This window comes from Salmo salar, chromosome ssa18 (genome assembly GCF_905237065.1).
Source record: "Salmo salar chromosome ssa18, Ssal_v3.1, whole genome shotgun sequence".
Lineage (NCBI taxonomy): Eukaryota > Metazoa > Chordata > Actinopteri > Salmoniformes > Salmonidae > Salmo > Salmo salar.
In genome coordinates this window covers 59,501,904-59,517,787 of record NC_059459.1, presented here as the reverse complement: position 1 = coordinate 59,517,787, position 15,884 = coordinate 59,501,904, and the positions used below count along the sequence as shown (strand labels likewise).

At 42.1% G+C, this 15,884-nt stretch overlaps 1 protein-coding gene across 7 annotated transcripts; it reads right to left on the bottom strand.

Moving 5' to 3' along the window:
* Nucleotides 1-4,581: 4,581 nt before the first annotated feature.
* On the bottom strand, nucleotides 4,582-14,465 carry LOC106577588 (mucin-5AC). 7 transcript variants are annotated; one of them, XM_014155766.2, is made up of 12 exons: nucleotides 14,176-14,465; nucleotides 11,616-11,705; nucleotides 11,325-11,438; nucleotides 10,871-10,969; nucleotides 10,651-10,725; nucleotides 9,733-9,753; nucleotides 8,342-8,410; nucleotides 8,060-8,104; nucleotides 7,359-7,460; nucleotides 7,220-7,244; nucleotides 7,012-7,082; nucleotides 4,582-5,365 (listed from the first exon to the last, which is right to left on the bottom strand). In XM_014155766.2, the coding sequence occupies exons 1-12, from the start codon at nucleotides 14,237-14,239 to the stop codon at nucleotides 5,352-5,354; spliced, it is 789 nt and encodes a 262-aa protein (XP_014011241.1). In that variant the 5' UTR covers nucleotides 14,240-14,465; the 3' UTR covers nucleotides 4,582-5,351. The 7 variants fall into 7 exon arrangements, with proteins under 7 accessions (XP_014011241.1, XP_014011242.1, XP_014011243.1 ...); XM_014155767.2 differs by having other exon boundaries at nucleotides 7,015-7,082; XM_014155768.2 differs by having other exon boundaries at nucleotides 8,366-8,410.
* Nucleotides 14,466-15,884: the final 1,419 nt, after the last annotated feature.

Genomic DNA, 15,884 nt, shown 5'->3' with positions numbered 1-15,884 from the left:
TCTGCAGGTACGTAGCACCTAGACAGGGTGATGCATGGCAGGATCTGTAGCTCTCCTTCCCAATCATTCAAAGCCTGAAGTAGATCTTGAGGGAGAAGAAGGTCATCCCAGTGTTTATCCCAGAGGTGCTGGACCAACACCTTGGCTTGAGGGGTGTACTGCAGAATGAACCCAAGGTGGACGTACTGGCTGGCGAAAACCTTGTACACATTCCGCATGGTCGGCACTTTGTAGTCCACGGCTCGATCCTTGTACTCCAAGATTTCCAACTGGCAATGCCAGCTTAAGCTTAGGGTAGACTCAGGTAAATCTTCTTCCTCCTCTGGGGCAGGCCAAAGCTCAAGGCTGTCTAATCTGCACACCCAAGAATGGTCCAAGCAGCAGGGACTCGTTGAGGTTGAGACCCTGGAACTGGGAGGAACAGTTGAATACGATGCGATTCTTGCCGTTGTGACTCACCATGTGGTGGGGGATGTACCACGATTCTCCTTCTTGAGTATGTCAGGGCTTAAACTTCTTACCTGGGCTTGCCTGCATCAGCTTCTGTATCTCGGCACTGTAAGCTGCAGCTCTCTCTGGGTCCTTAGCAAGCCGTCTCTCCGTGCTTCTAAAGCTTGGCATCACCTCTTCCATTGGGACTTGGAAGCAGGGCGTGTCTCTCTTGCGCATTAGCAGGGTGACATAGAGAAGCACTACCTCCACGTGTGCAGTCTTGGGCTTTGAGAAGGTCGACGGCTTCCTGATCCTGCCTCGGCTGGGTCACCTCTTCCTCATTCTGGAACGGTAGGGTGTCAATCTGCCAGAGCTTCTTGACGTTCCTGAACAGCACAGAAGTTGGGGGAATGATGGACGTCAGTAGGCACTTCTGTGGCCAGAGGTGTTGCTCCACAACCCTTGCCGGACCCTGAAGCGTCCATCCAAGTCTGGTCCAGACGGTGATGAAATGGGGATAATCTGCACCGATGAGGACAATAGGCCTGGCATTGACGAATGGCTGTATGAGGTAACCAACCAAGTATTTGTACCTCTTCTGAAGGCAGGTCACTGGATAGGAATGGTCTGCTACTCCAAGACGAGTCACTGTGAAGGCCCATTGATTTGGAAACTGGTCTTGGGTTGCGAGGTTGGAGAGATGCTTAAGGTCACTGATGCACCACAGAGGGTCTGCACCAGAGAGGGTCTGAAGGGCTAGTTCTTCAGGGGTCCCCTGTAATTCAAGCTTCCATGCAGCGTCTGTAAGAAGCATGGTACGCTTGGACCCATCGTCCAGATTGGTGTAGGTGTCCAGGGTACGGTCTCCATGGAGTAGGAACACTCTGATCACCTTCAGCAGGACACAATTGCAGTTAGCTGGTCTGTCCAGGTAAAGCACGTCTGTGGCTGTGCTTCCCAGGCAGCTTTGCACTTTTGGTGCCTCTGTAGGGTGTCTGGCATTGACCTTGTGAAGGACTTGTAGATGTGTTACCCGGCAGAGATCGCAGGGCTTCTTGAGGGTGCACTGGGACACCTGATGGTCCCTTCCACAATGCAAGCACGTCTTGCTGATCCACTCTATTACTTGTTCCTTGGTGAGCATCTGGATGGCTGAACACTGGTTGAGATAGTGCTCAGAATTGTTGCAATAAGGACAGTATGCCTTCACCTTGCTTTTCTTCTTGCCAGCAGCCGAGCTGTTGGATGCTGTGGCAGCGGCTCCACTCTTCCGGGCTGCACGTTTCCCATGGCCCCCTTTTGACTTCTGCCCAAGCCTGTCCTTATGCCCTTTGTTTGATGACTGGCCATTGTTGTCTTCACACCATGAATCATACTGTAACCACTCTGAGAACTCGAGTATGGTCTATGTGGTACCTGTCTGGTGAAGAAGCATGTGACGGTGGAAGTCACGGGTGGTAGCTTGCTGAAAAGGCATTCTACATGAGACTCACACATCAGCTCTATGTTGCCATATGGACCCAGTGTCCAGAGCATTCTCGCTAAGAACTGGACCTGTATTGTAAACTTGTTGAAGGCAGCTGTATCTCCACAGCGTACATCGGGAGAGTCCATGACACTGGCTATCTTCTTTAGGGCGACATGGTGTGGCTCTCCAAACTTCTCGTTTAGGACTGCCATGGTGTCTGAGTAAGGCGTGGGGGTGTTGAGGTAGTAATCTGTCACTAGGCAGACTTCTTTTAGCTTTAAGTGATACACCAGGATCTGATCCTTGAAGAGCTTGTTCCCATCAGCTGGCAGGGGGTTCTCTAGTGCGACTCAGTGTCTTGACTCCTGAAGTTAGGGATGGTTGGCCTAGACCCTCTGTAGGTCCTGCACTGCTGCGGCGGCGAAGCCTCTAGGGGGTGGTAGATGGGGTTGAGGGTCTGGCCTAGGTAGCCATGGAACCTGGCGGGTCATAAGCTGCTGCATGAGGGTGAGTCCTATGAAGGAGAGACTGCTGGGTCACTGCACCACCTTAGTGCTGTGAAAGTGTAGCACTGGCCTGGTGAGGATTTTGGTGATAGTCCCCATCAGGGTGCTAGCTTGACTCTCTGGGACAGGGCAAATGTGTAGCCTCTCTTGGATGGTGGCCTGGAGGCAGCAGCGGATGTTGCCTGATCCCTCATGACTTTGAGCTTACTCATCATCTTGTCCAGGAGGTCTACTACTTGTTCTTTCTCTGGCTGCTCTGGTTCTTCCTTTGTAGGCCATGGTGGTGGATCAGGCCATTCACCATCGCCAAATTCCTCTTTGTTGTCATCGCACTCCTCACTGTACTCCTCGCTGAACTCTTCTTCTAGCTCAGGTGGGGGAATGAGGTGGACTGGAAGGACTGACCCGAGACGTACAGTGGGGCCAGACAGTTGTTGAGTAGACTTTGTGGGGGTGTAGCTGGAACTGGCTGCAGTTGGGTCAAGGGTTGGCTGGAGACTGCAGACCTTTTCCACAAGTTTCCTCATTTACTGTTTAACTTCGTCAAGCTTGGCAAATTCTCTCTGTACAGCTAGTTCAGACATATGCAGCTTCTCGTTCTCTTTATGGATCTCCTATGGAGCTTCCTGTGTTCCTGGTAAACGTAGGGTGTGGAGGGTTAGTATCTAGTATTTGATTAGGATCCCCAATTAGCCAAGGCAGTGGCTACTCTTCCTGGGCTCCAAACCTCTTCCTGAGGTCTGCTTTCCTCTGTGCTCTCTTTTCCTCTGCCAGCTGTAGGGTAGCTGGGGTTATGAACCATACCCTTTGTAGTGATGCTCTGATGGTCCCACTTTTGGGCAGCATCTCATTGAACCTGGTGATTGGATGAGGTTGCATGTGAAGAGGTGAAGGGGGTCATATTGGCCTCTCCTTCTTGATGAGAATGCCACTCCTCTCATGTACATCCTATTGTGCTGTGCTATGGTGTGGTGAAGCGTGCCGTCTTTGGCTCACATAGCTTACCTTGTAATTTTGTAGATGCTGTGGTAGCTGTGTCTGACGCTTCGGACAAACTGATGGCTGTGTGAAAGCTTCACTCACATACTAGTCTTGCAGCTTGCTCTGGAAGAAAGCACTGTGTCGAATGGACCAAAATGAAGTGGAGGACCTGTTGGACTGTATATTCTTAGGGTTTTCTTACCACTTAATATGTTCTCTCCCAGGTACTTGTAAGGGCACAGATGACAGACAGGTAGGATTCCAGTTGAGGTGGTTTAATAACGCTGATTCACATAGAGCAGGAACGGCATAGCACAGTGTATGGGCTAAGGCAATTTGAGGTATGGCTTGACAACTGTTTTAACCAAGAGTGTGTGTGGTTGTGAAAGTAAAAGGGGAATGTAAATGCAATAGTAAATGGCAGGTATAAGCTTAATACATCCTCCAATTACATTGGCTATAAACAATAATATGGCTTCAATAGCTAATGTGCTGCACAGGACAAAACAGCCTATCAACATGGCTGTGACTTCACTAATAAAAGATCAGAAGGGTGCAGCCACCCAGCACTACAAAGCAGCACCATCATCCTCACACAACTGCATGAACTTGAATGCATGTCTACACAATACACAATAAAACCAAATAAACTATACTTCACACATACAGTATTTATAGTTACAGGGCATATAAACAAGGCACTGGGGAACATTATACTATACAAATCACAAATGTCCGAAATGAGATGACAAAAACAACCGAGCTAGCAAGCTTGCATTTGCTAGCTTTGTGGCAAAAACGTAAATTAGCATAACAAAGATAAACTACATAATTGTCAGCGAGTACGTCCACAACATTAACACATGAAGAGTAAGAAATATGTACTCATATTTCTGAAGGACACACACTGGCCTTGGTAAAACAAATAATGCTAACTAAAGGAAAAAACAATAGATGGCTTGAACTAATCACTTGGAGATCGCCCAGCATGCTCTACTCCACATAACCGGTGGGCGGAGCTACAGCTCTCCTATACTGAATAGTTTATTCTCCATAGCCTTTTGTATGGTTGCGTTACATAATTCAGCACATTAAAGATATGGTGTGTAGCCAGGTGAAATCAACATCCAAAATCAACATAAACTTTCGTGAGCATGTACAGGTGCAAAACAACAAATATTCAACCAATGCCGATCAGTCAAATAACGTTCTTCTTTATTTGAGAAATTCAAATCATCTTTGACCAGTGGGAAGTCTTATTGTTTGCTCTAATATACACAAAAACTGGTTGAAAAGCAGGAAACATACCGGCAATATAGCTAATCTTTACAATCCTGGCATTTACACTGAAAGCTAAATCATTTATTACAACAGATTTAAAGCATACAAACACTTAATAATGTGTACTGGTCACTAACTGGTTTGAACCAAGGAATTGTGTGCTGAATTCAGGTTCAATGCATTTGGATTTCATACATGTTTGTGTGATATAAAATCAAAACCAGTATCTTAAATACAGGGATGAGACAAACAATCCTCTTGCACCCAGACAATGAGCTTTTGGGTTAATTTATTTATATTCATTCAAAATCTTGCATTGTTTTCCTGAATGAAATGTCTGGATGTTAGTCTTGATTAAATTGAGATCGCAGTTCCTCCTTGGCTAAATTACCATCAAAATAAGAATACAAAAAACAGTGAAGTACATATTTTTGAAATGATATACAGTATCTTAGTGAACATTTTTTAACAGACACATGTTCAGTTAAGAGTCCCATATCCTACAATACTCCACACCAATCTTCTTTCCACACTATACAGTATAAGAATGTGCCCACTTAGCTTTTGGGATTCTTATACGCCATATTTGATTGTCCAGCATTTTTAGATAGTTGAAGGTCTTGACCATTTTTTGGGTTGTGAGAGCTATTGGTCATATACTGTAGAATGGGACGCCCTCCTTTTTATCGTGCAGCAGCTGAAAGGGAGAGTTCAAAATTAACAAACTGGTTATGTATTATAAAACCCCAACCCAGGATCATACAGTATTTGAGAGGTGTGGTTGTATAACTGAGACCGCTCCTTATAACATCCCTCCCATTACAACAGGAATTTCAGTAGCCAAACGTTGTCGAACGTTGCACATAGAAATGCCATGAATAGAGCTGACGTGATTCCTTATTCTACATAGCATATTTCTATCTGAATGTTACATAACGTTGCCTCCTGTTGAAATCACCCCTGGTGTGTTTACTTTGTGGTTACTCAATAGAACAGTAGAGGTCAGTATTGTATTATTGTCCAGATATCTGAGTTTGGGCTGTGTCGGCTGAAAGTGGGACAATAGCCCTAGACCTAGGGGTTAATTGCACTGTGTTGCGCAAATGACAGTGGCCCACATGGTCATTTTGACAGATGTCTTTATCCAAAGTGATTTAGTCAAAGAAGCCTCTTATACATTTTATTTCATCATAAATCTCTCAGAGACTGCAACATCCAAATCTCCCAAACAGCTTTAAAACAACTTGATGTAATAAAGTGTAGGCTTATTGAAAAGGAAATTGAAAGAAATCCTAAATTGTGACAATAGCAGTCAGTTATTCAAAACCCTAACTAACACTTTCTCTCTCAGCAAAATTCCTGACCGCTGACACCATTTCCCCCTTCAGCTACTAGCCAACAGCTCAAGGCTCTGATTACACTCCATTTGCACACACTGTATATAGATTTTTCTATTGTGTTATTGACTGTACTTTTGTTTATCCCACGTGTAACTCTGTGTTGTTGTTTTTTTGTTGCACTGCTTTGCTTTATCTTGGCCAGGTCGCAGTTGTAAATGAGAACTTGTTCTCAACTGGCCTACCTGGTTAAATAAAGGTGAAATAAAATAAAAAGAAATAAAAACAGTGAAAAGAGAGGAAGGTGGGGATTTTTATGCCCAATTCCCATTTGGAGGGTAGACCTACAGATGTAGAATCTTAATTTGATCACACAATTGCAGAAGAACTTTACACACAGGGTCTGACCGGCAAACATTGACATTGACAAAAAAAATTAAAATAAAACATTTGCCGGCCCAGGGAGCCACACAATAGGGGCTGTCCAAAATAATATGTGTTTGTGTGAGGAAGCCTGTATCTTTCATCCCCTGCTGGTCTTTCAAGGGAGGGGCGAAAAATCACAGGAAACACCTTCCCCTGCTCTCCCCAGGCCAAGCCCATTACTGAACATGCACAATGAAATATTAAAGGCTCCCAGCTTCCCGGGAATAATTGCATGTCCACGCCAGATAAAACAAAGTTGTAATGTAAAGGGATGGGGAAAGGACAGAGAACTTGGAAAAGTTAAGTAGAAGACTACTAGTATGCATGTTTCTCTTGAACTTTGATCATTTGATTGAAGCTTTCCTCCTTGTCTTTCGATTACTTGAAGGGTAGGAATCATGGGAACTGCTTGGACTAATTGCTTGGTTGAATCTTTTCACACTACTGAGCCGAGCCAAACTGCACTGGTCTGGTTAAGCATCCACCATAGCTGCAGGAACTGTGCTGAAGAGGACCATGTGAAATATATAACAGCAATTGACAATGCTAACTTGCTAGTAAGTAAACAGTTTAAACGTACCACCTGAGGACTTCACCCCGAGAAGCATGACACCATCTTTGGTGCTGTCCGACCTGCTCTGGAAAGAGGCACTGCAAAGAGGAGTGAGCAGAGCATATTGGGAGTGAAATATAGTATTTTTCTTTAAAAGATTATGGTATATTTGAACTGTTCAAATGGGGTACTGTCTAAATGGTATCTTCGTCTACAGTCCAAAGACTATACTTACTTTTCTGTTCCATTATCAATTGCCTCTGTTGAGGGACAAAAAAAAAAGTGTGACACTTAGTTTGTAACGTCCTTAGACTTCTGTGTATGTAGACATAGTGCTGTGCAGAGTCACATCTAATTCAGTAATTAAGTAATACCTGTGTGATCGTGGACCTTCATGCATTTAAATTTGAAAATGAAGATGACAGCAGCCACCACAACTCCCAAGACTGGCAAAAGAATCCACAGCATCTTCTTATCTGGAGACAAAGAGGAAGCAAATCCTTCTTTAGTGTGGCAGACAAAACTGTTGTTTTTCACATACTATGAGAAGTTGGATTAGTACCATTGTTCCAACAATGTATCATGTAGCCAATTTATGATGAGTTGTAATTGAACATGGCCTGACTAATGACTTTGTACACACACACGCACGCACGCACGCACACACACACACACACACACACACACACACACACACACACACACACACACACACACACACACACACACACACACACACACACACACACACACACACACACACACACACTGACAACCCAGTCAAATGTGAAGTGTGTGCACCCTCTGGTGGGTGTGTTATTGGTAGAACATAGATCGGGAATAGGCAACCCTGGTCATGGAGTGCCACAGGCACTTCATGTTTTTGATTTAAACGACCTGGAAGACCAGGTGTTTTGAATTTAGGCATTCATTGAACTGATCAATTAGCCCAGTTGGTCAGGTGTGGTGCCTAGTTGGAACCAAATCCTGCAGTACCTGTGGCACTACAGGAACAGGGTTGCCTACCCCTGACATAGATGTTGAGGTAAATGGGCCCATAAAGTTGCTACATTACTTGATTTAGGAGTTTCCGGTTCTTCATCTCCAGCATGGTGACCACCTGAGTAGAGAAATAACATACTGTAAAACTCAATATACTCTGTAGTGTGTTTTATGTAGTAAATTCTATGATAACGTCTATGAACTTTCAATAACCACGAGAAGGAGATGCTAGTTCCATAATTTGGAACTTGCCATCTGGATAATGTGTCTATTTAAAATGTTCTGTTTGTTTTGCTGACTGTGTGTGTTTTTCAGTGCAAGGTAAATTTGTGTCAGTGTGAGTTCATTTATATACAGATGGTGATAGTAGAGGACCGACTGGCATCTTGACCCGCATTCCTATTGTTCTTGTCTTCTTCCTGACCTGGAAACATTGTAATTTTGATCATTATACCATCCTGTTCATTTTCAGGTAGTGGACAAATAAGTGCATTGAGGGTAGGGTTGCAAAGCTAATAGTCATTTAGCAAAGTTACCAGAATATTCAGTAATTTGGGTAATTAATAGGTAATTTATGGCAATCTATGGTAACTTTGATGATTTATACTTGAATAACTTTCAGAAATTGTATTGATATATAGTATTCCTTATTACAAATGAAAATAATGCCATTGTTGGTTAGATGCTCTTTTCATTAAATAGGCATTGTTCTCTTAAAACATCCACTAGAAATTCATAGAAAATATGGACACAGGTCTAATAATGAATACCAGTCAACAGTTTGGACACACCTACTCATTCAATGTTTTTTCCAATTTTTTTCCTATGTTCTGTAGAATAATAGTGAAGACATCCACACTATGAAATAACACATATGGAATCATGTAGTAACCAAAAAAGTGTTAAACAAATCAAAATATATTTTATTTTTTAGATTCTTCAAAGTAGCCACCCATTGCCTTGATGACAGCTTTTCTTGATTTAGCACCTGTGTTTTATTAGTTTCTTTATGAAAATAGTTAGCGAACACCATGACAGTAACTAAAGCAAGGGGCTATAGCAGCACACAAGTAGACATCAAATGCATGCTGGGCCGGGCATGCCCTGAGCTCATTAAGTTAGCACTACTGGAGCGAAATTGGAGTGGGCGAGAAGGCCGACGCTCCAGCCTTTGGGAATCTCGCCAATAATGAATACTATATATATATATATAGAGAGAGAGAGAGAAAGAGAAGGAGCTAGAGAGAGAGAGAGCATATGTTTCAAGACAAAATAGCCTAAAAAAAAGTATCTAATCAGCAATGGTATTATTTTCAATTAACTCTGCAACTGTCCCAACAACTGTCTTTTTTCACAGCTGCCAACAGTTTGGCGCCAAAACATTTACAAAAAGGACATTCACCTAGTAACAAAAATAAGTGTGTAAAAAAATATATAAAGGATATTCATGCTGAACATATTAAACACCAATGGTATTCATTAAGTTAATGGTTTATATTTAGGATAATGTTAATCTTATTTGATTATTTAAAATGTTTTAAGGGCACAGAGGGCCAGAGATAATTACTGACACCTATGATCATCTGAAGTACCCGGAAGGGCCACTAGATGTCTTGTGATAAATTATATAAAATCCTTGAAAGTTACCCAAATTCTTGTAGTTTACCTGTAAACTTCAAAATGTCCAGTAATATACCCTCGCTTTGCAACCCTAATTGAGGGACAGTGATACTGCTTTAGACTTACCTGTAATTCCACCACCTGAAACTGAAGAAAACATTATTGGCAAACCATTGTTATTGGGTCGTGAGGATAATACCTGAACAAGGCAGTTAACCCACTGTTCCTAGGCCGTCATTGAAAATAAGAATTTGTTCTTAACTGATTTGCCTAGTTAAATAAAGGTAAAATAGAAAATAAAAATACATCAAGTATTTGATGTATCCAGAGCGACTTACAAATTGGTGCATTCACCTTATGATATCCAATGGAACAACCCCTTTACAATAGTACATCTATATATATTTTTTTAATTTTAATTTTGTATTATTTTTTTTTGTATTTTTTTGGGGGGGGGGTTAGAAAGATTACTTTATCCTATCCCAGGTATTCCTTAAAGAGGTGGGGTTTCAGACACCTGAATCCCCACCTCTTTAAGGAATACCTGGGATAGGATAAAGTAATCCTTCTAACCCCCCCCAAAAAAAAGATATAGATGTACTATTGTAAAGTGGTTGTTCCACTGGATATCATAAGGCAAATGCACCAATTTGTAAGTCGCTCTGGATAAGAGCGTCTGCTAAATGACGTAAATGTAAATGTTAAGAAATGAAGGCTATCCGAAATTATGTAATATCTACACAAGCTGGCTTTGTCATATTTATTTATTAGAATGAGTATAGTAAAGTCACTTCCATTGATTGTTAGCTAGCGGTGGCTAGAGTTCGCTGAAGTTTTTAGTGGTTGTTAAGAGAAAACCCAACCATGGATTACAGTCTTCCTGGCCCATATAGACTACTTCCAGGGTAAGGAACCATCTAACGTTGAGTTGTAAAATCCTGAAATTCCCCTTTAAGTTACGGTCTCATCCAGTCCCAAGTTATTGGTTTAGTGGGTTATTTGATGGAACATAAGTGAATAAATCAGATTGACAGTAAACGGTACCTTTCTCTTCTGGTCTGGAGGTGGTCAAGGATCCTGGTGAAGGAAAACCATGGCTCTGTGTGGTTGTCTGAATACCTGAAGAATGACAATTTTAGCTTTACTGTAATCAGTAGGCTATTTCTCGTTACAGAGCAGAAGGTATCTTTAACCCAATGCTTTGCTTGCTATCATCTATCTTATCTCTATTGTAATTTGAGAGAGGGTAACAACTTCCTCTTACCTTGTAAGTGAGTCTTTGATATAGGCTGAACTGTGGTCACATCTTTGAGTGGGTCACTCGTGGGAACAGTTGTTGTGGCCTGGGTCTCTGCCACTTTTTCTGTTAAGGGGGAAGAATGCACTCATTTAGAGCATTTCTAACATTTAAGATCTGGGGCAGTATGTATCAATCATCTTAGTAGGAGTGCTGATCTAGGATCAGGTCCCTCCTGTTCATGTAATCTTATTCATTGTGATCTAAAAGGCAAGACTGATCCTAAATCAGCACTCTGAGATCCTTGATATATGGTCAGCCTCTGGTTATTATCATTTGGTTATTCCAACAGCCATGCATACAAATCATTAAAATCCAGACGGAAAATATTTACACAAGAAGCAACCTAATATCTCACAGAGCAGACTGTAGTCAGTATTTTTTTCAAATGAAACTTAAATGGCCAATTTAAATGAAATACCATCATCCTTAGCACGTAGAGATGTGGAACGCACTGAGAGATGGGATGTTGTTGATGCTGGTTTTTCCGTGGCAGTTACTGTGGCAGTTACTGTGGCAGATTTGGTCTCTGTCCCTGGAATGTAAAATAAGTCTAAGAGCAGAGTTTCTAAACCAGCATGCTGTACCTCTCTCTAAAGAGGAACCCGTTCTAAGGTTACAATGTCCTAAGGGTTTGACAGTTATTTGAACAAGAGATGAATACAGCTGTTTGAATCTGAAACCATGTTTTGATATGTTTTCTTTTACTTACTGCGTGTGGTCACAGCAGCGGTGGCAGCAGCATCGGTTGTACGGACAGATGTAATGACAGAAGGAACACTTGTATTGGGTGTCTCAGTTGCTATAATGACAGATCAAAGATATTCTAACTCAGTAGTGTAAAATAAGATGCAAATCATCAAAAAGTAGCAGCAGGAGTCATCGGTGATGAGAAAATCTTAGACTTAAAAATGCAACCAGATTTAAAAAATGTTTTACTATCACTGTCTATGCATCTGCCTATTGTTCATCTCTTGAAATATTACCTCAAAACCTCATAATGTACCTACGTGGAACTTGGTTTTATGGCAGTGGGAACCAAGTCTGATTAGGTTGCCCTGCTGCTGGTTCTGCTATTGGGGCTTTTGATCTTTTTTTAACAATACTTAACTTCTGTGGCAACACCATAGCCATACCGAATGACAAACAGGCAAAAAATGACTTCATGATTTAGTAAGTTGTTTACGTTTTCGAGACTGAATGTAATATATTGTTGGCTAATACTTCCTGTTAAGAGAACCTGTAATTGTACCACATTTGCAATAAGCTTCACCTGCAGACTAATTCTCGGTAAAGTGCGGCTCTAAATCCTAAAGCAATCTAGAGGATGTGAGCACTCCAAAGAGGTCACATTATGACAGATCGAAAGTCACCATTTCTATCTTGGTTGCTAAAACATTTCCTCAGAAATAATGGTCCCTTTTAGATTCAAAGGTTTGACAATTGTGTTGTTCCTGTTTGGCATGGTTTGAAAGACCACTGTCTGGCATCTATTTATTTTAATTTTAAATAGTCCGATTTTGACGATGCACCCTTGAGAAAGCCGTCCCGTCTGTGACACTTTGAGGTGGATATCCTCTGCTTCAGGCCCAGACCTGTGAAAAGCTGCATCCTGTTCCAGACAGAGTATTGTTGTCCCCTGGCCCCTACTGGCTCGAACAGCCAAAGGGCCAGGCAGGGTTTCCTGTCTTCTCCCCCGTCAGAAAGGGGCTTCAGCTCGACTGTCTTCATGCCTGATGTTTCACACTGACTTTTGAGCACATAACCCAATACTTGACCCCTGCTTTTGCCTCTTTTTCCTCTGCTATAGCTGCATTTTGTCTTGTACAGAGACCTCTCCTCATCGGCAGTGTTGGCAGATTCACCCCTGCCACCACCCTTTCATAATAAGTAATGTACCTTATGGCAACAGTAATAATCTATTTCCATGATACAGGCAAATGGAAAGCGCAATCAATAAGCCTACATGGTAGGCTAAATACACTTGCATTTCACCCTTTATCAATTTAGTTTTCTGTATAGTATGGTGGGACATATTTACAAGGGAGAAAACTGCCATTTCTCTCACCACTCTAGAGAGGCTTGCACTGCAGTGACGTTTGGTTTGGTGTTTCCTGCAGATGTTAGATTCATACTGGAAGGAGATTTGCTGCCGATTGGACCATTTCACTTCGAAAGGGACTCAGGACAATAATCTCTCCTCCTGTGAGAGAAGGGGCAGTTTGGTTCCCACTGTCTATCTGCAGTTCCAATCACCTCTCTGGGCAGCACATGACGGTTAACGATCCTCTTGGATCCGTGCCCATGCTCCAATCAAAACAAACAATCTGGAGACTCCCTCTTTTTTTCCCACCAGCCCAAGTAACCACATTAATTTGTCTTGGGCCTGGACATGGTTTTATTCCTAGATGTTTTGTCTTTGTTATCCGTGTTGTCCAATGCATTACGTCCCTCAAATAGATCGCCAAAGATGGCTAAAGTTGATCATAAGTTGACTTGAAATAAAGTCGACTTGAAAAAAGGTGTAAAGTGAACACAAGGTGATGAACAGGGTTCCTCATACACACCTAATAAAGACTATTTTAGGTGTGCATTTTGTCTTTCAATAGACCTTTAATAAAATAGGAATAATTTAGGTCCTGCCAATAACTTTGGTTGGCCTCCCTGTCAACATTCATGTCCATGTGTCCCTCTTGGGTGACTTGCACCATGGGGAGGTTTCAGAGTTATCCTGGTAACACTTGACGCAACTTAACACAAAGTGTTCAGAAATTGTATACTACTTTATAAATATGAATTGCACCTTATTAAGGTTTGTGGCTGTACCTACCTCCACATGAGGCTGACCAGGATAATATACATTATTTTGGGACACTACACAAGATTCAAATCAACAACAATAAAAAACAACGCTGCTCTTATCTCATGTCATACTATAACATAATTCATGATCCAAATGTCGATATACAAGATTTTTTGTTGCAAACCAAGTCTGATTAAGATGGTAAGTAAATACTACAGCCAATTAAAACAATTATTCTACTTATCAAGACAAAATAACATAAAACACAATAAACTTCAACTACTGGTAAGTCATGTTGTCTATTTTTTAAGTATACATTTTTCCTGACTACAACTTTTTAAATCCATTACTGACTGAATAAAATAAAAATAAACATTTCTGCATATGTGACAATAGATCCTTTTTTACCACGTACTATGTTTGTAGTAATTTTTTACTCCCAAAAGCAGATCTAAATATCCATGCTTACCTGTAGTGAGGAGCTTGAGTGGGGTTAGGAGGAGGATGAGAAGGGCTATCCTAACAGTCTTCATGGTGGTTCAACTGAGCGCTCCCGTCCTGGGTCCTTTTTAGGGGTCTGCAGAGCTGTGTGAGCCACTGCTACCAACCACTGGAAAAGTTGTTCACATTCTTGCCGATTGCTGCTTATTGGCACATTCTTTGATAAAAAAAATGGGAGGAAGTAGACCAGCTTCCCTTGAGGCCAAAGGGTATGGGGAGGCTGCTTCGGCCAGTGGGAGAAGTCTTTCACATGTCCCAGCTTGGACAGGAACTCGGCCCCTAAGATGTGTTTGCACTTCATCGCCAACTCCTGTCACTTATTTTTTCCTGCCCGCACGTTGCAGGTGTGGCGTGACCGGTGTGAAGGAATCTAGTAAGTGTCTCAGACTAGGCTGGGCTGTGTATGACCCAAAACAACATGTACAGATGTAGGATCTTAATTTGATCACTCTTTTGTTGCTGAGAATTTTCCTGCAAAGCAGGAAATGCAAACTTGTAGTGTATTTGAGTTTTAGAAGGCTTCTAAAGTTTGTAATTTCCACAATTTCCACCAATTTACTACATCTGTAAGGCCTATCAGTTCAGAATGGGCTTTCAGGAAAATAGTTTTGCCTCAAACTGAACTGCATGTTCAGCGTACCTTTGAGACACCCACATTTTCAAAGGAACTCATTCAAGGTGACAAATAATTGTTACACTTCTTATGTGAACCGTGCTCACTAAAACCAATATAGTGGTCAGTTGCAACTCTCGTTTGACTGTTTTAATATAACTAGGACCATTTGTAAAGACTTGGCACCAAACTCTACTGAGATGGTGAAAGGCACACCCCATCATCTTTGTTACAGTTTCTTTTAATGAACAGTTAACTGTGAGCCTCTTAACTGTGAGTCTCTAGATTTTGCTCGCCTGAAGTAGAGTTTATTGTGATAAATTGCAGGCCACACTACTTGCCTAGAGTGGTTTCAGCTATACTTTTTGTGGCTGTTTATTTACCACCACAGACAGATGCTGGCACTAAGACCGCACTCAGTCAGCTGTATAAGGAAATAAGCAAACAGGAAACCACTCACCCAGAGGTGGCGCTCCTAGTGGCCGGAGACTTTAATGCAGGGAAACTTAAATCAGTTCTACCAAATTTCTATCAACATGTTAAATGTGCAACCAGAGGGAAAATAACTCTAGATCACCTGTACTCCACACACAGAGACGCGCACAAAGCTCTCCCTCGCCCTCCATTTGGTAAATCCGACCACAACTCTATCCTCCTGATTCCTGCTCACAAGCAAATATTAAAGCAGGAAGCACCAGTGACTCGGTCTGTAAAAAAGTGGCCATATAAAGCAGATGCTAAACTACAGGACTGTTTTGCTATCACAGACTGCAACATGTTCTGGGATTCTTCCGATGGCATTGAGGAGTACACCACATCAGTCACTGGCTTTATCAATAAAAAGTGCATCGAGGACGTCGTCCCCACAGTGACTGTACGTACATACCCCAACCAGAAGCCATGGATTACAGGCAACATTCGCACTGAGCTAAAGGGTAGAGGTTTCAAGGTGCGGGACTCTAACCCGGAAGCTTATAAGAAATCCTGCTATGCCCTGCGATTAACCATCAAACAGGCAAAGCGTCAATACAGGGATAAGATTGAATCATACTACACCGGCTCCG

What these genes read in the sequence shown, in the direction of transcription:
- LOC106577588 (XM_014155766.2), bottom strand. Translation starts at nt 14,239, where the DNA reads ATGAAGACTGTTAGGATAGCCCTTCTCATCCTCCTCCTAACCCCACTC. An exon ending in ACTCAAGCTCCTCACTACAG is followed by an intron (nt 11,706 to 14,175) that starts GTAAGCATGGAT and finishes CTGTCATTATAG; the next exon opens with CAACTGAGACACCCAATACA. An exon ending in ATCAAAGACTCACTTACAAG is followed by an intron (nt 10,726 to 10,870) that starts GTAAGAGGAAGT and finishes GTCATTCTTCAG; the next exon opens with GTATTCAGACAACCACACAG.